Source organism: Erithacus rubecula (assembly GCF_903797595.1).
Source record: "Erithacus rubecula genome assembly, chromosome: 8".
Lineage (NCBI taxonomy): Eukaryota > Metazoa > Chordata > Aves > Passeriformes > Muscicapidae > Erithacus > Erithacus rubecula.
In genome coordinates, this window is record NC_136659.1 from 14,736,993 (window position 1) to 14,758,014 (window position 21,022).

Sequence of the window (21,022 nt, forward strand, 5' to 3'; positions counted from 1 at the left end):
TCCTGGAAGTGTTAAAAAATGTGGGATCCTTCTACAACTGCAGAGTGAAAGTTCAGAGCTGCCTTCTTGATCAGCTAATTAAGGAACTCCAGCTCCTGAATAAGGGACTTTGGTTAGAATCCTTAGGTTATATAGCTCAGAGTGTATTCTGGGGTATGGTTTCACTGTGAAAGGATGTATCTATTGGGACGATACGTGGCACATTTTAAACCCACTCTGGAATGCATGATGAACTGTGAAACTGTCTGGTGCATCCACAGAAACATACCAGCCTTGACCTTAACTGAGGAGCCAGTGTTTCATCCTTCCCTTGCAGATTTAGCATGCTACTGTAGCAGATATTTATGTAAAATGTAATTCAGACATCTGCAGGAAATGGAGGGCTAGTCCGATAGAAGTGGCAATAAATAGAGTGGGTGGGCTGTGCTGCCCTCCCTGCACGCCAATTCACTCTGTTTGACACCCTTGCTGGGTTCCTCCTACAAGTGCTGCTCTGTGGAAGTGCTGCTGTCAGCTCTTCCCAGTCACTGTGGGCATGTTTCATGTCCTCAATGCCTTCCTCTGTGCTGCAGTTTGAGAACTATTAGTCAAAGAGCATGTAGCATTTTCTGTGCATGTAGTACCAAACTGATGACACGAATCTGATAACAAATACTTTGGTACCTTGTCTCTGCACTGGGAAAGGTTCATTCACTATGGTGTCTGACCTGGCAGCTGCTGATTCTACACAGAGTTCTTCCTGCTGAAGTTACTCACCCAGATTTCACACTTGTACTGCTGCTAATCCTGGTGATTCTCTGGACTTAAAAGGAATGATGACAGATTTGCACCAGGGTAATAGATTCTTGTTTGAATTATTTGTCAGAGTTTTGTACATCACACATCATGGCTCCAGATCTTAAGTTTATAAAAGCAAGCTTTCTTGTCTTGGTTTTGTAAATATAGGCAATTAAAAGGGAAAAGCAGTTATATTACAGATAAAGTACTTTAAAGATTTCTTTGTGCCTAAAAGTATACTCATCAAATGCCTTCAACTGTGACTTTAGAATCTTACATGAATAATTTTCTCTAGGAATCTGGGTAGCATTTCAGTGGTCCTGCACTCCCTTTTGCTAGGAGTGGCATTATAGCCACTAGTAACATCACTGGGGGTGGAAGCCATGCCTTTGCAATAGCAGTATTTTTCTTCCTTTGTGCTTTTTCCCTGTTCTCTCCACTTCACAAAACCAAAACACCCTTTCTTTGAATTATATAGTTTCAACTCTCATTGTTAAGTTGTGAACATTTTAGAAATACAAAGTCGTATTTCAAACCATGTGCTTTCTGTTAAATGTGCATTGCCTTTCAGTCAGAAAATCCTCTCTTCAGTCTTGCCAATCACAAAGTATGAAGTGAGGTTAAAGATGTGTGGCTCTCTTGAGAGAACTAATAAGAATGTTTAAATGTGAATTTAAAGCCCAGTGATTGGAAATTCAAGCACATTCTTAAATCAGGCATCAGAACAGGGAGGAAAAAAAGTGAAGGACTCATTGCTTCTTTCTCACTACTCTGAATTACAGGCTCAATTATTTACCACAGTATAAAATCAGGGATTTAGAAGTGAAAGGGAAATACACTACCTGTTCCAGGAGCCAAACTAGAGTCTTTCTGCTACTTAGATTCATCTTTAAACTAGCATTTAGGACTCTGAATATGAATATGATTGTTTTTAAAATTAGAGTGAAATCTTACACTTATTTTTAAGGTAGGAAAAACATTATTTATTAGAACTGAGGGAGAGTTGCTTTTCAGTAGGGAAAAAAAAATGACAGAATAGCCATCTTGCCTGGTTTCTAATTATGCAGCAAAATGTTGCAATATGATAACACACCAAACAACCAGTAATGAAAGCAGTTCTGAAAAGAGGATTGAGGTTTTTTTCTCTAAGATATCCTTATCAGGATATTTCTTTTTATCAAGCATACTCTAAGGGTTTGAAAGTTCTTCTAAAGAAATCCTAATAAGAACACAGCTGCAAACTCTCTTATGGCAGAGGCAAGCTAGGAAATGTGGCAAGAATCATTTGGCTAAACTATAAAATTCCTACAGACTCACAAGAGGCTCCTACAAGAGCTGTATGTAGAATTAGGAAATGGAAAGGGTTTTAAATTGCTAAGAATAATGAAGAAAGAGCAATAGGAATCTGTAGGAAAAATATAGAAAATAAAATGAAACTTAAATCTTTCTGTAAGTGCACTTATAAAACTTTAAAAATAGCAAATTAAAAGGTGGATTGTTATATGAGAGTTAGATAAAACCAAGAAGTTTGGGTTGCATGGGGCCAGCTTTTAATTACTTTTTGTTAGAAAGATCAGTGGTTTTCATGTGACAGTTGCCAATATAAACAAAGAAAGCCTGCAAGAGCAGGTCAGAATGTCTCAATGAACCAGAATCTTCAAAGCTCTGGCTCTGACAGACATACCACAAGGATACTTGCATGGATGAAAATACAGATCTGTGCAACTTGTCAAAGAGGTTCCAGAGCAGAGAGAACTGATGGGGTCACAGTAATTTTAAAAGAGAAAAACAAACAGGCTTACTTTAAGAAGTAATAGGTTATATTCTCTTTGAAGTAAAGGAAAAATGAATTATGCCAAAGTATATAAAGGAAATCAAGAGCTGAGTAATAACCAATGCAGCACATGAGCAGGAATCCCTATTCTGTGAATGCAGGAGTGGCTGCTGTGTTTATAAGATGAACTTGAGTTAACACTGCCGTGTTGTCATCTTAAACAGATACCATCCTGAGAGAAATAACCAAAACCACAATGTGGCAGGCATGAAATTTGACTGTTACACTGCAGGAAAGATGAGGCTTAGTTCAGATGAGTCTGGATGAGAATAAGACTCATCAGTGCTCAACAAAATTTTTCATTTCTGCTGCTGCCAGCTTGGTTCCCTCTGGTTTCACAACTGTGATTTCAGCTCGACCAGCTCACTGGTCTGCTGAGGGCACATTCTCTTTTGTTGGTTTTGTTTGGTTACTATTGGTCTGATTTCCTGTGCTGGCTCAAGGGGAGTGGGATGAGAAGAGGAGCAGTGGGGCTCCCCAGCCTGCTCCTAGTGTCATCATGGGAAGTAAATATAGGCTGTAGGGCTCACTTTTACAAGGTGCTTTCACACTTCTCTTTATTTGTCTTTGTTTTCAGCATAGTGTTTGACTAATTGCATTTAGTTGATGAAATAAATCACATTAACGTGATATTAATTAGTCTGTGGGAAACTAGGAGAAAAAATAAGCTTTTTTTTTGAAAGGCTTAAATCAGTTGATGCGCTGTTACACCAGTTCAAATGCTTGAGTAAAAAAAATACTTTTTTAGTCCAATCTCAATTTAATTTAGCAGAAGCATTCTCTTATCTAGTTCTTTTCTTCTTTTTTGGTTTTTTTTTCTTCTCTCTTTCTGAAGGTAAGCTGAGGCTAAAATTGTTGAAGTTCATGTCATGCATTCTTTGAAAACATAACACTATCCAAGGTCTTTATGTACTAGTCTGGCAGGGCTGGAGCACTGCTGCACAAAGAAGAACAGGGTTTTTAGTCATATACTCTTGTTTAATTAATGTTCAATAACACAACAAATGTGGTGGTGTGAGCTAGCAGATCTGGTAATTTGCAATCCATTGTCTCCATTCTCCCCCAGTGTAAATAGAAGGTAGATAGCATATATTTTAGTTTTATAAGTTTTGAAGTTCTTATTCATCAATGCTGACTTTGAGAATAAGTAAAGCAGTGCACCTTAATTCAAGAGAGACAGGATTTGTGGACTTTGATCTTCTGAATGCCATGACTGCATGCTGTCTGTAGCCCTGTGCTCCGAGGTCCCCTTTTATGAACTTTTCAAAAAATTCAGACAGACACCATTTCTTTTCATTTTTTTTTTTGTTTCTTTCTTCCCCAGAAGTTATTTTAAATGCAGCTCTGTAGCAGACAGCTAGCTAGTAACCCTTTTAAGTTTAATTCTAAGAAGAGAATAAGGGAAAATGCCAGTGAAATTCAGTTTATCAGTCTTTTAGGTTATATTTTAATGTTGAATAGCAGGCTGCCCTCTTTCTGGGGTCAAGTTGCAAAAACTCACGTAATCACAGATTATTCTGAGTAGGAAGGGACCCACAGGGATCATCAAAGTCCAGCTCCTGCTCTTGCACAGGATTGCCCCAAGAATCAGGGGGCACATTTCAGGCACATGGTGGGCTCTTCTCACTGATCATCAGAGCTAAACACACAATTACAACAGCCCAGGTTTGTTCAGGCTTGATAGCTGCTCAGTATTTCACAGAACACAAAGTCACAAAAGCACTGTGTTGAAATAAAATTATTTGCCTATGAGTCTTAAACTGTTTGTTAATAAGTGTATATATAGATGTTTAAGTGCTGCAGAGGTGGTGGATTATAACCTTAGTGACTTAAGTAAGCATCATGGCACTGATTAATAGTGGGAAGCCTTTACAGCATTGCATGGTATGTGTTTTATTATGCCTTTTGGTTTACTAAAATCATTCATAATTGTGTGGTCAGAGCAAAAACATATGAAGCTTCTGATATACTGGTAGATTTGTCGTACTTGCCTTCCTTTTGTAAATAGCCTACAGAAATTTAGAAAGCTAGAAGAATGATGCTGCAGCTCTTGTTTCTTTCCACAGGCAGGTTCAAATACCTTTCTTTGTATTTTTGGGTGAGAGAAGTGCTGAGCTTGGCTCCTACTCTCATGTGTGGAGTGAGGTCTCTGCACTATGTTTTTTTTCCAGGTATGGTGTTCCAGGATGCCCTGGTAACTTGTAAAGCTTGAGCTCTGACTTGTCCCTTGCTGTAGTTGTTCAAGGAAGTAGATCTGATTAGGAGGAAGTTGAAATCCTCCAGGAAATCCAATGAAGATGTTCTTGTTGCTTTATTTAGGGGCAATAGCTAGTAAAAACATGTACCTGTTTCATCTCTTCTGGACATGCTTGTGTGCTGTGTGGCCTATGCTGTGGCAGAGCAATTAAATTCAATGTGGACTGTGTGTAGACTACATGGACAATACCATGAAGGTTTTTTAATCTGCCTTTTTTCCCCTGTATTGTTGTTTTTTATTTTTATACAGAGGGATAGTGGTTTTTCCAAAAACATGTGCCTAACTATGGAAATGATGGCAAGTAAGGGAAAGATTGTGACTAGTGTTGTGATGGTTTGGATAGAAAGGGAATGGATTGAATGTAAAAGCTCCTTTTGAAATTTCTGAAAATTTGAAGATTATAATTGGAAAGAAAATACATTTCATTTGGTGGAGACCTGGATTTCCTTTGCCAAGAGACCTCTTTGAATAACCTAAATTAGTTCTCGCAGCAGTCTTTTATCTGAAGGATATTTACAGGGCAATACCAATAGGAAAACTTAAAAAAGGAAACAGAAGTAACTTGGGTAACTGTAACTGTATTTTGTATAGGAGACTGTGTATTATGCAAGAAAAGCAAATGAGACATGAAATTCTCTGAGCTATGATGACGTTCAAGAGCACTGGAAATGGTCTAATGTGGTTAAGGGACTAGACACATCTGTGAGGATATATGTGTCTAGACCTCTCTGACCTTTGTGTGGAGCACTACTGAGCTGGTGGGTTGGCATATTGAAGGAGAATAAGGAGCAAGAAACCAGCTGCAAATATCAGTCTGTTTGTCCAACAAATAATCCAAATGATTCCTTCAGCAGCATTCAGCAGTGACAGTCTTGCTTGGATTCTGTGGGTAGCAGCTCAGTACCTCCAGAAAGAAAGCCTGTGCTGAGGGTTAGATGATGGGCTCACCAGAATCATGGGTGAGAGTTGGATTTTGAGAAAAATCAGGTTATATTAGAGTTGAAGAGATAACAGACTCTAAAAAACTGACTGCAATTAAGTGCATTCCTCCAAATTATGAAACCCTCAAAGTAATATATATTGGACTGTCTTGCTCCTGTTCTTTATCAGGGAAGCTTCAGTTTGTAAGAAAACTTGCGTTTCCTGAACTAGAAGGGAAGGAAGTGCAGTGCTTAATACTGGGACAAGGCTTGGTGCCCAGCACCCAAGAACACACACTGAGATTAAAATAATGGAGAGTGTTACAAAAGGTGCACCATGCTCTGGACAAGATTGTGGCTTCAGTAGGTATTACCTGATGTGCTTTTGGTTAAGGGGACAGCAGCAAAGCACACACCTCCCCCTGCATTTGGGTTGGGACAAAAGGCCAGGGTGGGGGCTGGTTTAAATAAATCAAGTAAAAGGATCCTAAGGATTTCAGAAAGATGTCCATTAGTCCAGATGGCAGGAGAACAGAGAGCTGAAAAAGATGGAGCGTTTTTTCTTTTATACTTGGAAAACTTCAAAGTGAAAACAAGTCCAAAGCAATGTTTCCTAGAAGCAGATAAGAACAGAAGAGGGGGTAATGCTGCTTACTCAGTCTGTGAAGACCAGAGGGAGAAGCTTGACCAATCCAGGGAATTCTGAGAAAAGCCAACAGGGACAGACTGCAAAGCTTCAGCCGACCTTAATGAGGCCAGAGCATTCATTTATTAATAGTTGTTATTGTTTTATCAGAAAAAATCCAGCTTACTGAGCTTGATCATGTTAAGCCTTGACAAGGCACTCTATTTTTCAGTCAAACAAATAGTTTGGGTTGCTTTAGAAGTCTAGAGAACTATCTCTTTTAAGAAGCTAATGGCAAATATTTCCATAGTATCTACAGATAATAGCAAATTGCAATTGTACTCCTGCCAGCATATTTCTTCTAAATATAGTAAAGGATGTTTTGTAAGTTATTTAATTGCTTACACTTGACAAAGAGCCAGTGCTAACAAACTTGCTTTGATACAGTATAGTGCTTGTGGCGTTCCCTTGGCTTGGGGCTGTCAATACTGAGAAGAAAAGTGTGAAATGAAGAGTGAAGCACAGCTGCTGTAAACTCTGCTGTGTGCTGTGCAGGTGTGAGAGTCCTGAGCCACAGGAACACGCAGGGCCAGCTGCATGAGGAGGGGACAGGAGCATGAGTCACACATCCTGCAAATACAGCAAGGACAGGGCTCTTCCTGATGGTGTGATCAGGCAATTGTAGCACAGCTATTTAGGGAAAATTCAAGATAATCTGTTCTAATTATTGGACCTCACTTCCCACTCCATTTGTTCTAGTATCTTCCATAAAAAAACTGTGGGGATTTCTGTTGTTATTGAAAGAATTAGAAACGCAGTACAACTGCAAGAAGTATAATATTTTGTTTATTAATTCTCTAACATATTTGTCTCTGAAATACTGAAATTCCAGTTTCCTATTGTTTTGCTTCTATCTTCTGCCTCTGTGGCCCCCCTATCCCAGTCAGATATCACTATTTGTCCATATATGTGATTTTGATATACTGTATTTAGAGATTAGGGCAATAAGTATTGATAGTTGTTTTCAATACTGATATTATCATAAGAGAAATTTTCAAAATCAGTTTTTTCATTATCTTCCTATCAAGTATATGCATAATATTTATTATCTATAATTTATTTTTTTAATAATCATTTTATCATAAGGCTTTGGGGATGGAAAATAATTAGCTAGGCAAAGGAGTATTAACAATTAATGCAAGTCAAATTAATTCAAAATAACCAACTTATATTTCAATAAGGAAGGATCTGATCCAATGAAGATATGCTTACTTGTAAAGTTTGGTTTTATTTTTAGAATTCTTTTGTGAAATTACGTGCAAGAGTGACAGATGCAAGAATTTCTAATTGCTCCCCAAAAATATCATTTGTTCTGCTTAATCCATTGCACTTTTTTCGTTAGAGGCAAAATAAAATTTGGGAAAAGATTACATTTCCTAACTTCTGTAGAAACATCAGTATCCCAGTGCATTGCAGTATATGCAAAGCCATGTGGACATGACCAAAGAGGAGCAGCCCCTGGACTTGTTTGTTCAGATAAATATGTGTAGGTAGAATAAAAACTTCTAATGAAATGAGATAGTTTGGGTCACCTGAAAACCTCTTTTCCTCCTCTTTGGCAAGAGTGAAAGGGACCAATGGGGATCAGGGCCTTTTGCAAAGTCTGTCCAGGGCTTGCATTCTCAGTACACAGATAACTCCTGCTGTGGGAGTCAAAATTTAAGTTGTAAAATATTTTTTAACAAGTATGAAGCTGGAATAAGCAAATGCCTGTACCAGAAAGAGCAGTTATATTTATTCCAGAGATTTACAGGTAGTTTAAAACAATCCGTGTTTGACATGGTAAGTTGTGTTTATCATTAAAATGCTAATGAAATGGTAAACATCTGGTAAAATCATTAGGATAATGAAGCTTGTCAGTGACATCTTTTTTTTTTTGTGCCAGTATTCCTGCTTAGTTCAGGTATGGATAAAGATTTGGTGGAGTAGTGGTGAGAATCTATTTGACCATTGGGAGCAATGCCAGGGTAAATCTGCCCTATTGCATTTGAATTGATGATTTTGTCATGAAGCGCTTCTACTTGTAACTTAGATCACCTTGACTTCCTAATTCCTTCAGAGGCTTTCAGAGATGGGTCTGAAAGCCAAACCTCGGTCCAACAGGGTTATCAAACACATTTTTTATGATTAATGCCTTCACTAATGAGTCTGGTAGTTGTATATGTTTTCTTTTCTGTGTGGACTCCAAATGTATTCTAGTCTCCTGGTCATAAATTACTCTGGCAGCAGAAACACCATGGACTGCAAAACTAGAGAGAGATTTCAAGTGTCTTTTTCACATGAAAGATTCTGTGCTCAAGCAAGGAGTACAAAGAAGGTTGCATTTTTTTCAGTAGGATGCTTTAAAGATTTTATGTCAAATGCTTTCTATACATTGAATAAGGACAGCATCAAAAAAGTAGCTTTGATTTCAAATGTCAGTCACAATTTAAGTCTATTTTGGTTTGGTTTTTCTTTTCTGTAAAATTGAGTTAAAATATGTAGCTATAGCTTCATTGAAGTACGTTTATGTAAAGAGAGGACAGGTCTTCTTTAACTTCACAGATCTTTAAATGCTTATGAACTTCAAAGAGAAACTTGCAGAAGTTAGATTGATGATGGCCCTTTAGGTAATTGAATACAACATAACTCCCGTTTGAATGCAACTCTGAAATCCAAATTATGTAAATCTACTGTTTCAGAACCAGCTAGTAGAAACAATCATTTTTGCAGTTGAAGATACTTTCTTTGGACAAATTTTCTGACACACTGCTTTCCTATTGATTCATCTTTTTCATTATGGATATTAATAAGAAACTATAGGCATGTTAGCCTTTAGCTTTTTGACATTTGTGACTCCACTTGAATAAGCTTTGACACACAGTTAATTAGGTACAACTGTCAATTAGTCCTATGGGCTTATGCAGGAATAAATCTGACATTTATGCAAGTATTGGGATGGAAGAAGGGAGAAAAGATTCTGGGAAAATTTCTCAAGCATCTTTTTGCTTTCAAATTGTGCAGCTCTGTCGGGATGGTATGAAACATTCTGTCTGCATAGCTGTCATTGACCCCAATCATCATGCTTTTCCTATAGAAGAAACAGAGAATAGATTACAGCCTGCTATTCATCTGCTACCCCATAATATAATGTTTACTGTGCTGCAGCTGAGATCAAAATGACTGTCTCTCCAGCATCAACAAAATTTGAGCTCAGGGCTAGTTGCAAGAGTTTGGTCATCCAAAAAAATCCATGCAGCCCCATCTGGCTTCTGAACTTAGCTTTCCTTTTAGATACCATAAGATGGGCTTGAAATTGTGACTGTGCAGGCAGGACAGTGAGAAGGAGGAAAATCTCTCCTTTGCCTTCAGTTTTGTGTGTCCTTAACAAGCAGACAGAGAGATCCCTTAGTGGAGGACTGGTGCTCATGCAGCCCATAGGGATTGCCTGGCATTTTGCAAGTGTATACAAGTTATTTTATGTTATGGGAGAAGAGAAGGAACATTGCTTGTTTACTTTTATAACGCCCTCATTCTAGCTCCCTCTCCCCTTCCCTCCTACCCATCCCCTTCCTGGCTGGGTTAGAAAAGCTCAGATGACTTCTATGAGGAAAAGCTCAGGTATTGTGTAAGCTGTGCTTGAGACAAGGGAAGCTCCTGAGAGCCCTGTTATGCTCCCAGCTGCTGGCCACTGATGAGAGTGGGAGAAGGAGGTAATTATGGAGAAACTGTGACAGAGGTAGGAGAGACAGAGTGACTCACCCTCCTATAGAGGTGTGGGACACTTATGTTCTACTGCCTGCTCCTGTCAGTGTTGAATTATTTATTCAACCCAGGAAGGAAACACTGAGGAGTTTTCTTTTTTGGGTGTTTTTTTTTTTTTTTTCACTTGGTATTTCAGTGAGGGAAATTTTATTTGAAATCTATTTTGTATGGTTTCAGGGCAAAAAATACTCCCACTGGCATAGCTGGGAGCTGTGTGTTAGGCACACTTATGTGAATGGGGAAGATATCTAGTTAAAAATGAATATTTGGATGTCTGTGCCTGCCCATTCCTTTGGGATCGTGCTGGGCAATGATCTTAAATGTATACAGAAAAAAATTTGGCATATAAATTTCTAGAAATCTTTTGTTTGGAGAGCTCTAATTTAGAAAATAGTTAGCATTGCATGTAAATAATTATGTTCATCTATATGCTAGCTGATTATTTAATTGTTGTCTATTTTCTAATATTTCCCTTGCACTGTAAAAAATGCAATTTTTTACACGTTAGATGAAGCAGTGTTTGTGTAGCACCTGATGGTTAGTCAGAAGAGGGAGAATATAACATACAGATCACTATTTGGAAACAAACCTCTGCATTTCACCATACATACATGTATTGTCTGTGCTGGCTGATCTAGTAGGCAACCATGAATTGCAAAAGCATTTGGCTTTCATGGGCACCCATTCTGGCCTTTTTGGCACAAGAAGAATTTTGCAGCTGTAGAAAGGATTTATTCTTCCTGCCAGTGTGATTTATATACCATATGTCTTCTCTTCAGCATCTGAGCGTTCATGGCCATAGGGAAGTGCTCTGCCTCATCTGTACTGTGTGTAAATAGGTTCCTTTTAATAATATTAACTCCTAAAGAGCCTTTTCATCAACCCCTGTATAATTTTTTCTTGGCAGTTGTGTCAGCTATACTGTGTGTGTTGCAGAAAGGAGAATGCCATGAATTCCTGGTTTTGTTTGCTCTTGGCAGGCACTACTACACTTCCCACCCTTGTGCGCACACCTACCTTGATGATGCAGCCTTCCCTGGATATCAAACCCTTTATGTCCTTCCCTGTGGACAGCAGCTCTGCTGTTGGATTCTTCCCAAATTTTAACACAGTAAGTAAAGGTGTTTCCACATTTAGTTTCAGTGTATACTTTCCAATCTGGTTCTAATACTCAGTACTGAAACTGCCTCAGAACAGTGCATTGCTTACACAGTTCTAGGGAGCCCTTTGTTTCTGTGCCATGATGGTTGCTTTTCCCTGTATGAAAGGCTTGGAGTGGTGTCCAGCCTTCTCACTGTGAACGGGGCTGATTGGTTTTTAACTTGGTGTCCTGAGGTGGTGTTTGCACATTGGAAAAAATAATCCTATGCTATGTTTAAGTTTTGAGAAGTGATAGAATGGTTTGGAGCATTTGTCTGGACATGTCTATTTTTATGTGCTGTAAAAAAGGAAACAATAAAAGCTCATGAAAAGACAGTTGTGACAGGTAAGACCTAGATCCTACGCCACTGTCAATCAAGCTAAGTCTAATGCAGCCAGGAATGCAACTGAAGAATGTTATAATTTCAGCATTAAAGTGCAAAACTGCACAGCCAGCCAACGTGACAGATATGAACCTGTTATTTTTGCTTTATGGTAAAGCATCTTGGGTTGGTTTTTTTAAACAAAAAAATATATTGGCAAAATAATACTTCTGTGCTTCTTCATGTTTATCAGAGCAGCAATTAAAAAATACACTCTTCTGTACTTCTCACTTCCTTATCAGCTCATAAAAAGACCATGAGTGTTCTCAAAATGCTTGTTTGCCATCACACTTTAAATGTTTAAGCTAATGGCAGCAGGAAGGAAGCTGTTGTGAGTCATTTGTGCCCAGTCAGCGGGTACAGTGTTTGCAGGTGACCGTGGCCTGACCTGCTGCGCTTGTCACCGTGGCTGCGGGGGGTGGGAAGGGGAGCAGTGTCATCAGCACCCCACAGCCACCAGCTGGACCACTGCCAAGTGTTTCCTTCCCCAAACAGCCGTCTGTCTGACACTGGAGCAGCAGCAGCATTGCCTCCCCACGCCGTGCAGGCACACCTTGAGCTGCAGCACACAGTGATGGGGGTGGCGGGAGGTGGCACATGAGCCAGCCTCTGTCACAGCACAACGGGCCAACAGTAGCAATTATTGCAACTCATTGCTACACATGAATGTGAAATATGTGCATTTATCAGGGAGGTGCAGGGATATGGATTTGCACAAAGGTATAAAACATTAGGAAAAAAAAAAGCCAGGTATGTTAAAAGAGCAGGCTCAAAACTCAATGCTGTATTAATGAAGCAGTGTGTCATTACCATATCTAGGCATGATGCAATTCATGTTCATTTTCCATCCTCTTCCTAATACTCTCAAGAATTTTGTTTGTTTCTGATTTGTTTGCTTTCCAGTTGCACAGGTTGTCTTGGTGAGCTTTTTCACAGAACTGTTCATTATGACTCAGAGAAACTTTTCTCTAGAGATGTAGTTTTAGAGTCAACCAACCCTTTTTTGCTTGCTGGTCGTATTACTGAATATCAGAGTTGCAGTAGCCTCTAGAGACAGAATAATTTGTGTATTTACACTGGTTTTGCCTAGTTTATATTTATCTGGGTTACCTTTCATTTGTCTAATTCCTGGCATGTTTGTCCTTCACAACTGTCATTCCTCTCCAAATTTCTGTAGTTTTAATTAAAAATTAGACCTGGGGTAATTGGCAAACGTTGTCAACTTGGTGTCTACTTCCCCTCTTGGAATTCTTGATAATTGCATAAAATTATGCTGCTTTACACAGCAGACGTTGCATGTTTAAACTCTTTATTTTAAGAAACAGTGGTTCAGTACTCCTCTATTTCTAATTTGCAGACTTTGCCATTTATCTTGCAGGTATTGATTTTCCTTAAGAGTCTTTGACAATGGACTTCAAAGCTCACTAGAAAACTAAATCATTCATGATTATCTACTCACATGCACAATGAATGCCAGCTGTCATGCCCTTCCTTTATTTCTAACTTAGCACAACCTTATTTGCAAATGTACATTTCCAGATTTTTGCAGTGTTTTTATTCTTTTTCATTCCAAAGTGGTGGTAATAGTATGTAAAAGCGTTTAAAACAATTTTCCAGAAGATTATTTTGAGTTACAGAAGCTAAATCCAGTTGATCCATAACATATGCATCATCCAAAGAGCCACAATCTTTTATCTTATGTGGGAAGTGAATATTAGAAGATCCAAACAAAAAGCCATCATTTGTTTTATGGATCAATAAGGAAATCTATGCTCTTCATTCATAGATTTGTCAAGGACTGCAGACAGGGAAATCTCCAGTGTCCTATCTTCATCTTTCTGTCCTCCAAGAGGCAGAGGGGACCCTTCAGGGGTGCTGATTGTTCACTAAAGGTGGCAAAATAAATGGTCTGAGAAAAAACTTCTTTGGATCCACCTGCATTTTCAATGACTGTCAGAGACAGAAAAATCTTTCTAAACCTTGGCAGATTTTTTTCGTTCTTGACTTAACCTCAATGGCCTTCAAAAACAAAAGTTGCTGCATGGGAGCTTAACAGTAACTACCAAGGTAAAATTATTTTATTAACTATATTAACTAAAAACATCTTCAAAGGAACCCCCCCCTACAGTTTTTTTCCCAAAAGAACTTCTCTTATTTATGGAAATATATTTAAAATCTGGGATAAACCCTTTTTTATTTCGTTAACTTTGACAGTTTTCAGTTCTGAAAACATCTGTGATTCTCCAGATAAAACATTAGTGTTCTCATTTTGTTTGTGGAAGTGTTTTGATCCCTAGCTTCTCTCCATAAGGGGTACTTTGAGCTGAAGCACTGAGCAGACTCTGATTTTGTAAAAGAAATGCCTACCCCAGTCATATTTTATTTTCTTGATGGAATTGTGTGATTTAGTTTAAGCTGTCTCCTTTTTGTTTCTCTTTAAATCATTAATAGTTCTAAATATGCTGTGGATGTATGTATAGTAATTGCCAATTCATGCCCCAATTAAATTTGTCTTTGTTCATTAAGACTTATTATATAGGGAAAATTATTTGGGGAATGATTGTACTAACTCACTGGATACATATCTTTATTCCTCAGTAAGGTAATAAATTTTTCTGTTTCACAGCTTGGCCAGAAGGGAATCTTGTAAGGGCAGGATGAGGGATTCCAAGCAAAGAGATATTGCAGAATAGGTGCTTCCCTGAATAGGTCTTCCCTGATCTTTTCATATCAGCAGCAAGTAGTTTTGTCAGAACAGCAGAGATATGATAGGACTGACAGAGATGCTGCATGGGAAGGACAAAAACACTGAAATGAAATGTGGCAGTAGTGGATCCAAAGGTGACATCAAGTTCCAAATGGTCCTGCTCTATACCCCTCTGTCTGAAATGCAGAGCTTGAATCAAATTATTATTACTTAAAATGTTCTTGTTTATAAAAAATTGGGAAACTTCATTAGATGAACTTCACAAACTGGTACTCCCAGTTTGGGATGGATGTGGACCAGAAGGTATTGTTTAAGCAGAGTTCTTTTTCAGCATGCTAAAATGATTCTAAAGACACCTTAACAGGTTAACAACTTGTATATTGATTGCATTTAAAAATATGTAAGTCAAGTGTATAGTCAATGGAAATCAAAGTTAAGTTTGCTGTCACCCCCATTGTGTGTTTATTCTAACATAATCTTGAATTTTACACTTGCTGGCTTCCACCACACAGCCTTACCTCCTGTACCATTCTTTCTCTAAACTTCCCTGATCCTTTATCTCCTGTCATCCACCTTGTGTACTGAATGATGAAAGAATATTTTGTGATCCCATCATGGTACACCTGCTAAAGTCACTGAAAGCCAGCATTTATCTTGCAAGATCAAGATCACTGATCACTTCATGGTCACTGTCTTCATCTCCCTACATAAAGGTTGTGTACTCCCCAAAAGAAGAAATCTCAAAACTCCAGCATATTCTGCCATGTCCTCAAATGAGAGCAGGGCTACATGATTCACATTTAGTTGAAGTGGTGCAGCCAGGGACCTGTCAGTCTGCACAAAAACATTATCAGCAGCTTCTCAGATTCTATCATCATAGAAAATAATCAGCAATTCATATGCTTCTTTCGGAGTTTGTTATGGCCTCAGGGGTAATCAAAGATTAGAGCATCTCTTGTAGCTTTCACATTAGTGAAACATTTTGCATCTAACTAGCCCATGATTGGTTTCTAAATGCTAGTTCATACCCTTCACGTTTTAGAGGACACATGGGTTAATGTAGCCTAGTTATTGCTTCAGTGTCTTATTTCTCTTCAAGTAGCTTTATGCTGATTCTTTTTATTAGAGTTCTCTCAGTCCCCTTGCAAAGTGGACCAGAGATATTTTACATCTGCCAGTGAAGGTGAGCCAGCTGGAATGTGCTACAGGAAGGGAAGAGGAGCTGACTAGTAACTTAGTCAGAAATTTCTGACTCTTCTCCAACGTTAGCCCTGCCTGGACTTAGTATCCCTGGCCTACCCCCAAGACAACACTGGGAGGAACTAATTTTCCCTTTCCTCTTCTGCATTTTCAATTATTACTCACATTTTTATTTGCTGCCTATCTCTTTCTCATTTGAAGGGCCCAGTAATCACCACGGCAGAGTGAGTTCAGCAGATAACAGCTTAGGGCACCCGTATCACCAGCTTCACTCGCCCCTCTGTGCCAAGTGCCTCTTCTGCCTTTTTGGCAGGACACTGTGGCTTGGGAGCTTTCTCCTTCCTTAGCAGGGTCTGAATTCAGCCACTTAACACCCTGCTGCAGTGCCAGAGAGTGCTTTGCAGCACAGGATTGTACATGGCAGGAGCAGATTACAAACACAGCCAACTGGATGTTGCCAACCCGTTATCTACCATCCTTTTTATCCAAGTACCCTGTCCCTGTGCTCTGATTTCCTCTTTTCCCCTTTGTGAAGTGCTGAAGGGAAGTGATCTTTTCTGGTCATCTCTATCTACTTCAGAGAGGAGGTGAAATTTTTTAAGAGTCATACTTTACATTCATTAACCACACAGAAAGGAAATTTAAGCAATTGACTTGAGAGTGGTGTTTTTCAGGGTAGCTAGATATTTTTCTTGAAGATTTTTGTTGGCTGGGGTTTCTTTAATTAAGAAATTGTAATGTTTTCCTTACAAATCTCTCATACCCTTTATAGTCATGCAGGCACACAAGGACTTCAGGTTTGCCTTCTGTTCCTCTTTTGAAAACTTAAAAATATTCCTATTTAATTTTTAGTTGTTATGGATATAAAAGTTCATGCTTCTCAAGTCATAGCCAGAATCCTCCAATTCACAATGTGAGCAGTCATCCTACTGCCATTTATTAAGGGGAAAAAAAAAAAGTAATAGGTATTTTCTGAGATACAGGTGAGGAAAGCAGGAGTTCAGGGACCATATCATGAAGCCCAGATTATGTCAGCACAGACTTCTGTTCTGTGGCTAGGCTTTGCTCTCTCTTGTCCAAGTACCTGGCTACAGAGCCTCTTTACTCTCCATGTCATCATTTTCTCAATTTTCTGTAGTCCCTTTTCTTTGTTTCCTTAAGCATTTTTTACCAACCAGGGATCCTTCTTTGTCTTTCTACAGCTTTGAGGCAAAGCAGCAGAGAACTCTTTTCAGCTATGGTAGAAGTTTTTGGAAAAATTCTTCTCAGCCAGTGGAAGCCCTGAAAAATGTTTATTGAAGGTGGTATATTTTTCCCACAAAATATTGAGTCTTTTCCTGAGACTTTCAAAAACCTCTGAGCTTGAAGAAAACACCTGGGAAGATACACTGAGATATGAGGGGAAAAAAGCTGCCAAGAGCAGAGTGTTGTCAGTTTATTTTTGACAGATTTTTCAGTTTCTGGTATTTTAACAGAAGACACAGGGTCCCTAGTTCCTGTCAGGAATCTCTCAAAGAGCAGCTCTGTAAAATTGGTGAGCCTAAATAAGCACTTTTCTGCCTCTTCTTCTAGTATATTGTACACGTAATTGTGAGGAGGAAGAAGTGTTTATTAAAATTATACAGTCAGGCTTTAAGGTAGAATCTCTTCAAACATTAATTATTTAGTAGATTTTCCTATGGTTTTTGTATTTTTATGAAGAGGAATTGGATGGATGAGCTTCCTTCTCTCATTTTCCAGATCAGCAGCCAGATAGGGAACTCTGTCTCTAAGGAGAAATTACACTGACATGCACTGGTGAGGAACAGAAGTCACCAGGTGCTGCCTTTCCCTGCCCCTTTGCAGAATTCTGGCATCTACCACGTGGATTTTGAAAAATGGTTCCTAAATGGCTGCATTACATCCATTATTGCATGTAAAAGTAATTAGGGCCTCCTAATTCTTTAAAGAAATAAAGTTTTTGTGTACAAATCCTGCAATTTGCTGAGTCCTCCAGAAAATCTGATCTTTGGCTATGTGTTTTATATCTTTCTTAACAGAAAGCTTGGAGTTACTCTTTCTAACATTTCATAATATTTATTTCTTTTACTAGTCAGTACAGGAAAGCTCAGAAGACTTTATCTGCATTGAATTGCTTTCTTCTCAAGTTAGTAGCATGCTCCTGATACAAGAAAACTTTCTTAAAGGGAGAGGATTATTAATCATAAATATTTTAGGTATTAACGTGACTGAAGGCTGTTTTGCTAATAGACTGTGATTAAAACATCTCCCCTCTAAGCAAGCAGTCACAGAATTGTAGTTTAGGACAAGTAACATATTTTACCACCCTGCTTTCAAAGATTTTGCTAGTTCCTAATTACAAAACTAAGTTCTACAAGTTCTAAGCAAAATTCTAGAGCAGCTTCAGAGAAAAGTAATTCTCCATAAGTCTGATGAAGTGGCTGATTTTGCAGTATCCTGGCTGTATGTGGTGAGCTTTCTTGCCCTGCCTTAGACCTGTGTTAAATTGTTCCATGCAAAACTGAGAATTTCTGCAATGATTATTAGTTAACATGTTATTAAAATGAAGGTAAGATTTAATTCTTGTCATGCTCATTCCTTTGGAATGTGAGTGTACTTGTATTCTTTTAATCTAAATACAGTCAATTTCGTGACAATCTGTGTGGCAATTTAAAGCTGCACTGTGAAACTTTTCTTTCCTTTGCAAGCCTGGAAACCAGCACCACCCATGTTTGGAGCACCAACCAGCTCATTTCAACAGAGCAAGGCTGATTTGAAGAGCTGTGCCTTTCAGACCAGTCTTCACTATATTCAGTCTGTCCATTTCTGCTGTGAACTTCATCTGCCTCCCCAAGTTACTACAAGGGAAAGGGGATCTCATTTCTTGCCCATGTGTTTTTTAGACAAGACAGATTTCTACCTGACTTTCTTATTTACTTAAAGAAACATGAAGAAAACAAAGAAAAAAACCAAACCAACATTAATAATACATTAAGTTTCAGAACAGGCTTAATTAGAAGAATCCTTTAAAGATTCGTATTTAAATTGTTTTTTTAATCAAAAGCATTTTGAAGTTTGTTTGTGTAGTGTATGTTGTTGATGAAAAACCTGAAACAAAAACAAGAAGAACAAACCCAAATCAGAAATATCATTATAAATTTTAATTGAAAAAGGCCTTATTTCTTATATACAGTGAGAAGCAGAAGACAGCTGTGAAAATAGTTAGGCAATCTTGGTTCTGATTTGCTTCCCATTTATATTTAGTTACTTTATACCTTCACACTCAAGTCTCTATATACACATTAATTTTATCCTCTTATTACTTTGTTGTGGTTTTTTTCAGTATGTGAAAAGTAATGGTAGTAATTTATTTTGGAAGACTAGTTTTCTTGTGTCTTTATTCTCTCCTGTGCACACAATTAATCAAAAGCTCTGAATTTGTCCTTAATCTCTTAACAGTTCAAAACTGTAGTGGAAATCCAAGTGTACCTAATGCAATACAATTTATCTTTGTGTTTTGGTGTTCTGGAGCAGCCTGGGAGCAGGAAAACTCATCAAAATTTAGAGCAGACTTTAAAGTAGAAAAGGGTCAAAGCTGAGGACCATCTCAAAGATGAAAGGAAAAATCAAGAATCTTGTTTACCCCATGTGCAATCTAAGCTCCTTTTCTGAGTACAAACACTTAGGCTTAAATCTTTTGGCAGGATTTTGCTGAAAGACACTTTTTTGTATTATTTTACCTATTTATATTATTTTACTGCCAGTTGGTAATAGGTATTGTAACAGGAATAGTTTTTCTCTCAGAGTATGTTATTGGTTTGCTTTTCAACAAGTCTCAAACTACAGTATGGTTTTATTTTTTGCTGGATCTGAAGGCAAGACAGTAATGTTTTTTTGATTAGCTGGACACAGCTGAGTGCTCTGAAAAACAGAAGCTTTAATAATAAATAGCAGTTATATAACACCTTCTATCAGATGATTTTAACATGTTATTTAGACCTTTCAGCTTTTTTTATGGGGTTCCAAATATTTTTCTACCCATTTTAAAAATTAGTAATATAGGGCTCAGATGAAACTACTCATATATAGTTAAACCTGTGAGCCAGCATAGCCACAGAGGGAAATAAAATTATCTTACTCCTTGACCATTAGGTTAACCACTGGATTTGGACTTCACTCATTTTCTCAGGTTTGGTCTGTCAAGGTCTCATCAGTTCATTTTATTGTTGCACAATGCTAGAGTAGTAATGTGGATGGATTAAAAAAGAAGCTGCCCAATACTTAAAGCTGGTTCAATTTCATATAAAAAAGCCCTGAGCCACAAGGGGGAAAAAAAAAAAAAAGCCACTTGCTTTTTTGACTGATTTTCCATTTGTTTAGTGGGGAATTCTCTTTCATCCTAAAACATTCTCTGCAGCTTTGTTTCTTTGCTTCACCCACAAAAGTCTCCTGTCTTGTCTGGAGCAGAAAATTTGACAATTTTACCATAAAGGTTAAATCTATTTCTAGTGCTCTCATAACAAACTCAATCCTTTCATGTATTTATATACTTACTTGAGAATAAGCCTTAGAAGGAACAGAAACCAGATTTAGAATTTTTTTTCCTGTGGTTTCTCATTAATTTTTTCTTTTGGTCAAGTACTTCTATTGGAATCAAATATCACATTTTCATAATCTTTTACGAACAGATTTCTAAAACAGTAAACAGCAGTGGTATTTAATTTTCAGAAAATTCTGAAAATTTATGACTAAGACTATCCTGATTATGATTTTCTAACCCAGAAATTATTTTTAACATGCAATAACTTTAGAAGCATGAAGGGAAGGAAGGGCAGAGGAAATATTCACAGCACTGAAAAAATAATAGTAAAAAATAGTTTAAAGGTGCTTTCTCAGTTACCTTTTGATCTCTGTGCTTAATCTTTCCACATTATGTGGAAAAGAGAGAGAGGTAGGAAGAGTTGAAAGTTTATTTATCTTTGATTTAGTTTTTAATATCAATTACTTGATGTAGGCTAGAGTAGTGCAAAGATGGAGGAAGCCAGAAAAGCAAAAAATTAGAAAATCCTTGGTTTTGTTTCAGCTGTTTCTTTTACTTATGTTGGTCTGACCCATGATTCCAGAACTAGGTTAGGAGAAAGAAAATTCTACTGAGAAGACTGGGATTCATCAGTAGCCTCCTGATCTTGGTCTGGCAATGGTTTGCAAATTCCTACGTGCAAACCTTGCTGAAAGCCATCACTGCTTCAACATAAGGTTCCCAGTGTGGTGCTGTTCTAGCCCTCTACAAGGCTGGGTCAGAAAACATCCTAAGAGAAAGAAGGATGTGTGATGGCGAAATGACTTGTGCTGGCACACAGGAGGGATAAATGTGC

General features: G+C 38.0%; 1 protein-coding gene across 13 annotated transcripts in view; it reads left to right on the plus strand.

The window, feature by feature from the left end:
• The window catches only part of ZNF385B (zinc finger protein 385B), a 145,964-nt gene that overhangs the window by 83,015 nt on the left and 41,927 nt on the right, over nt 1–21,022 (plus strand). For 10 of the 13 annotated variants that reach the window (XM_079310360.1, XM_079310365.1, XM_079310366.1 and 7 more), the window contains one exon: nt 11,198–11,328. The exons of 2 other annotated variants lie outside the window; for them this stretch is intronic. In XM_079310360.1, coding sequence (XP_079166486.1) covers nt 11,198–11,328 — 131 coding nt within the window. Of the gene's footprint in view, nt 1–7,057; nt 7,079–11,197; nt 11,329–21,022 lie in introns of those variants that run through there. One more of the 13 variants, XM_079310367.1, reaches the window with a different exon arrangement.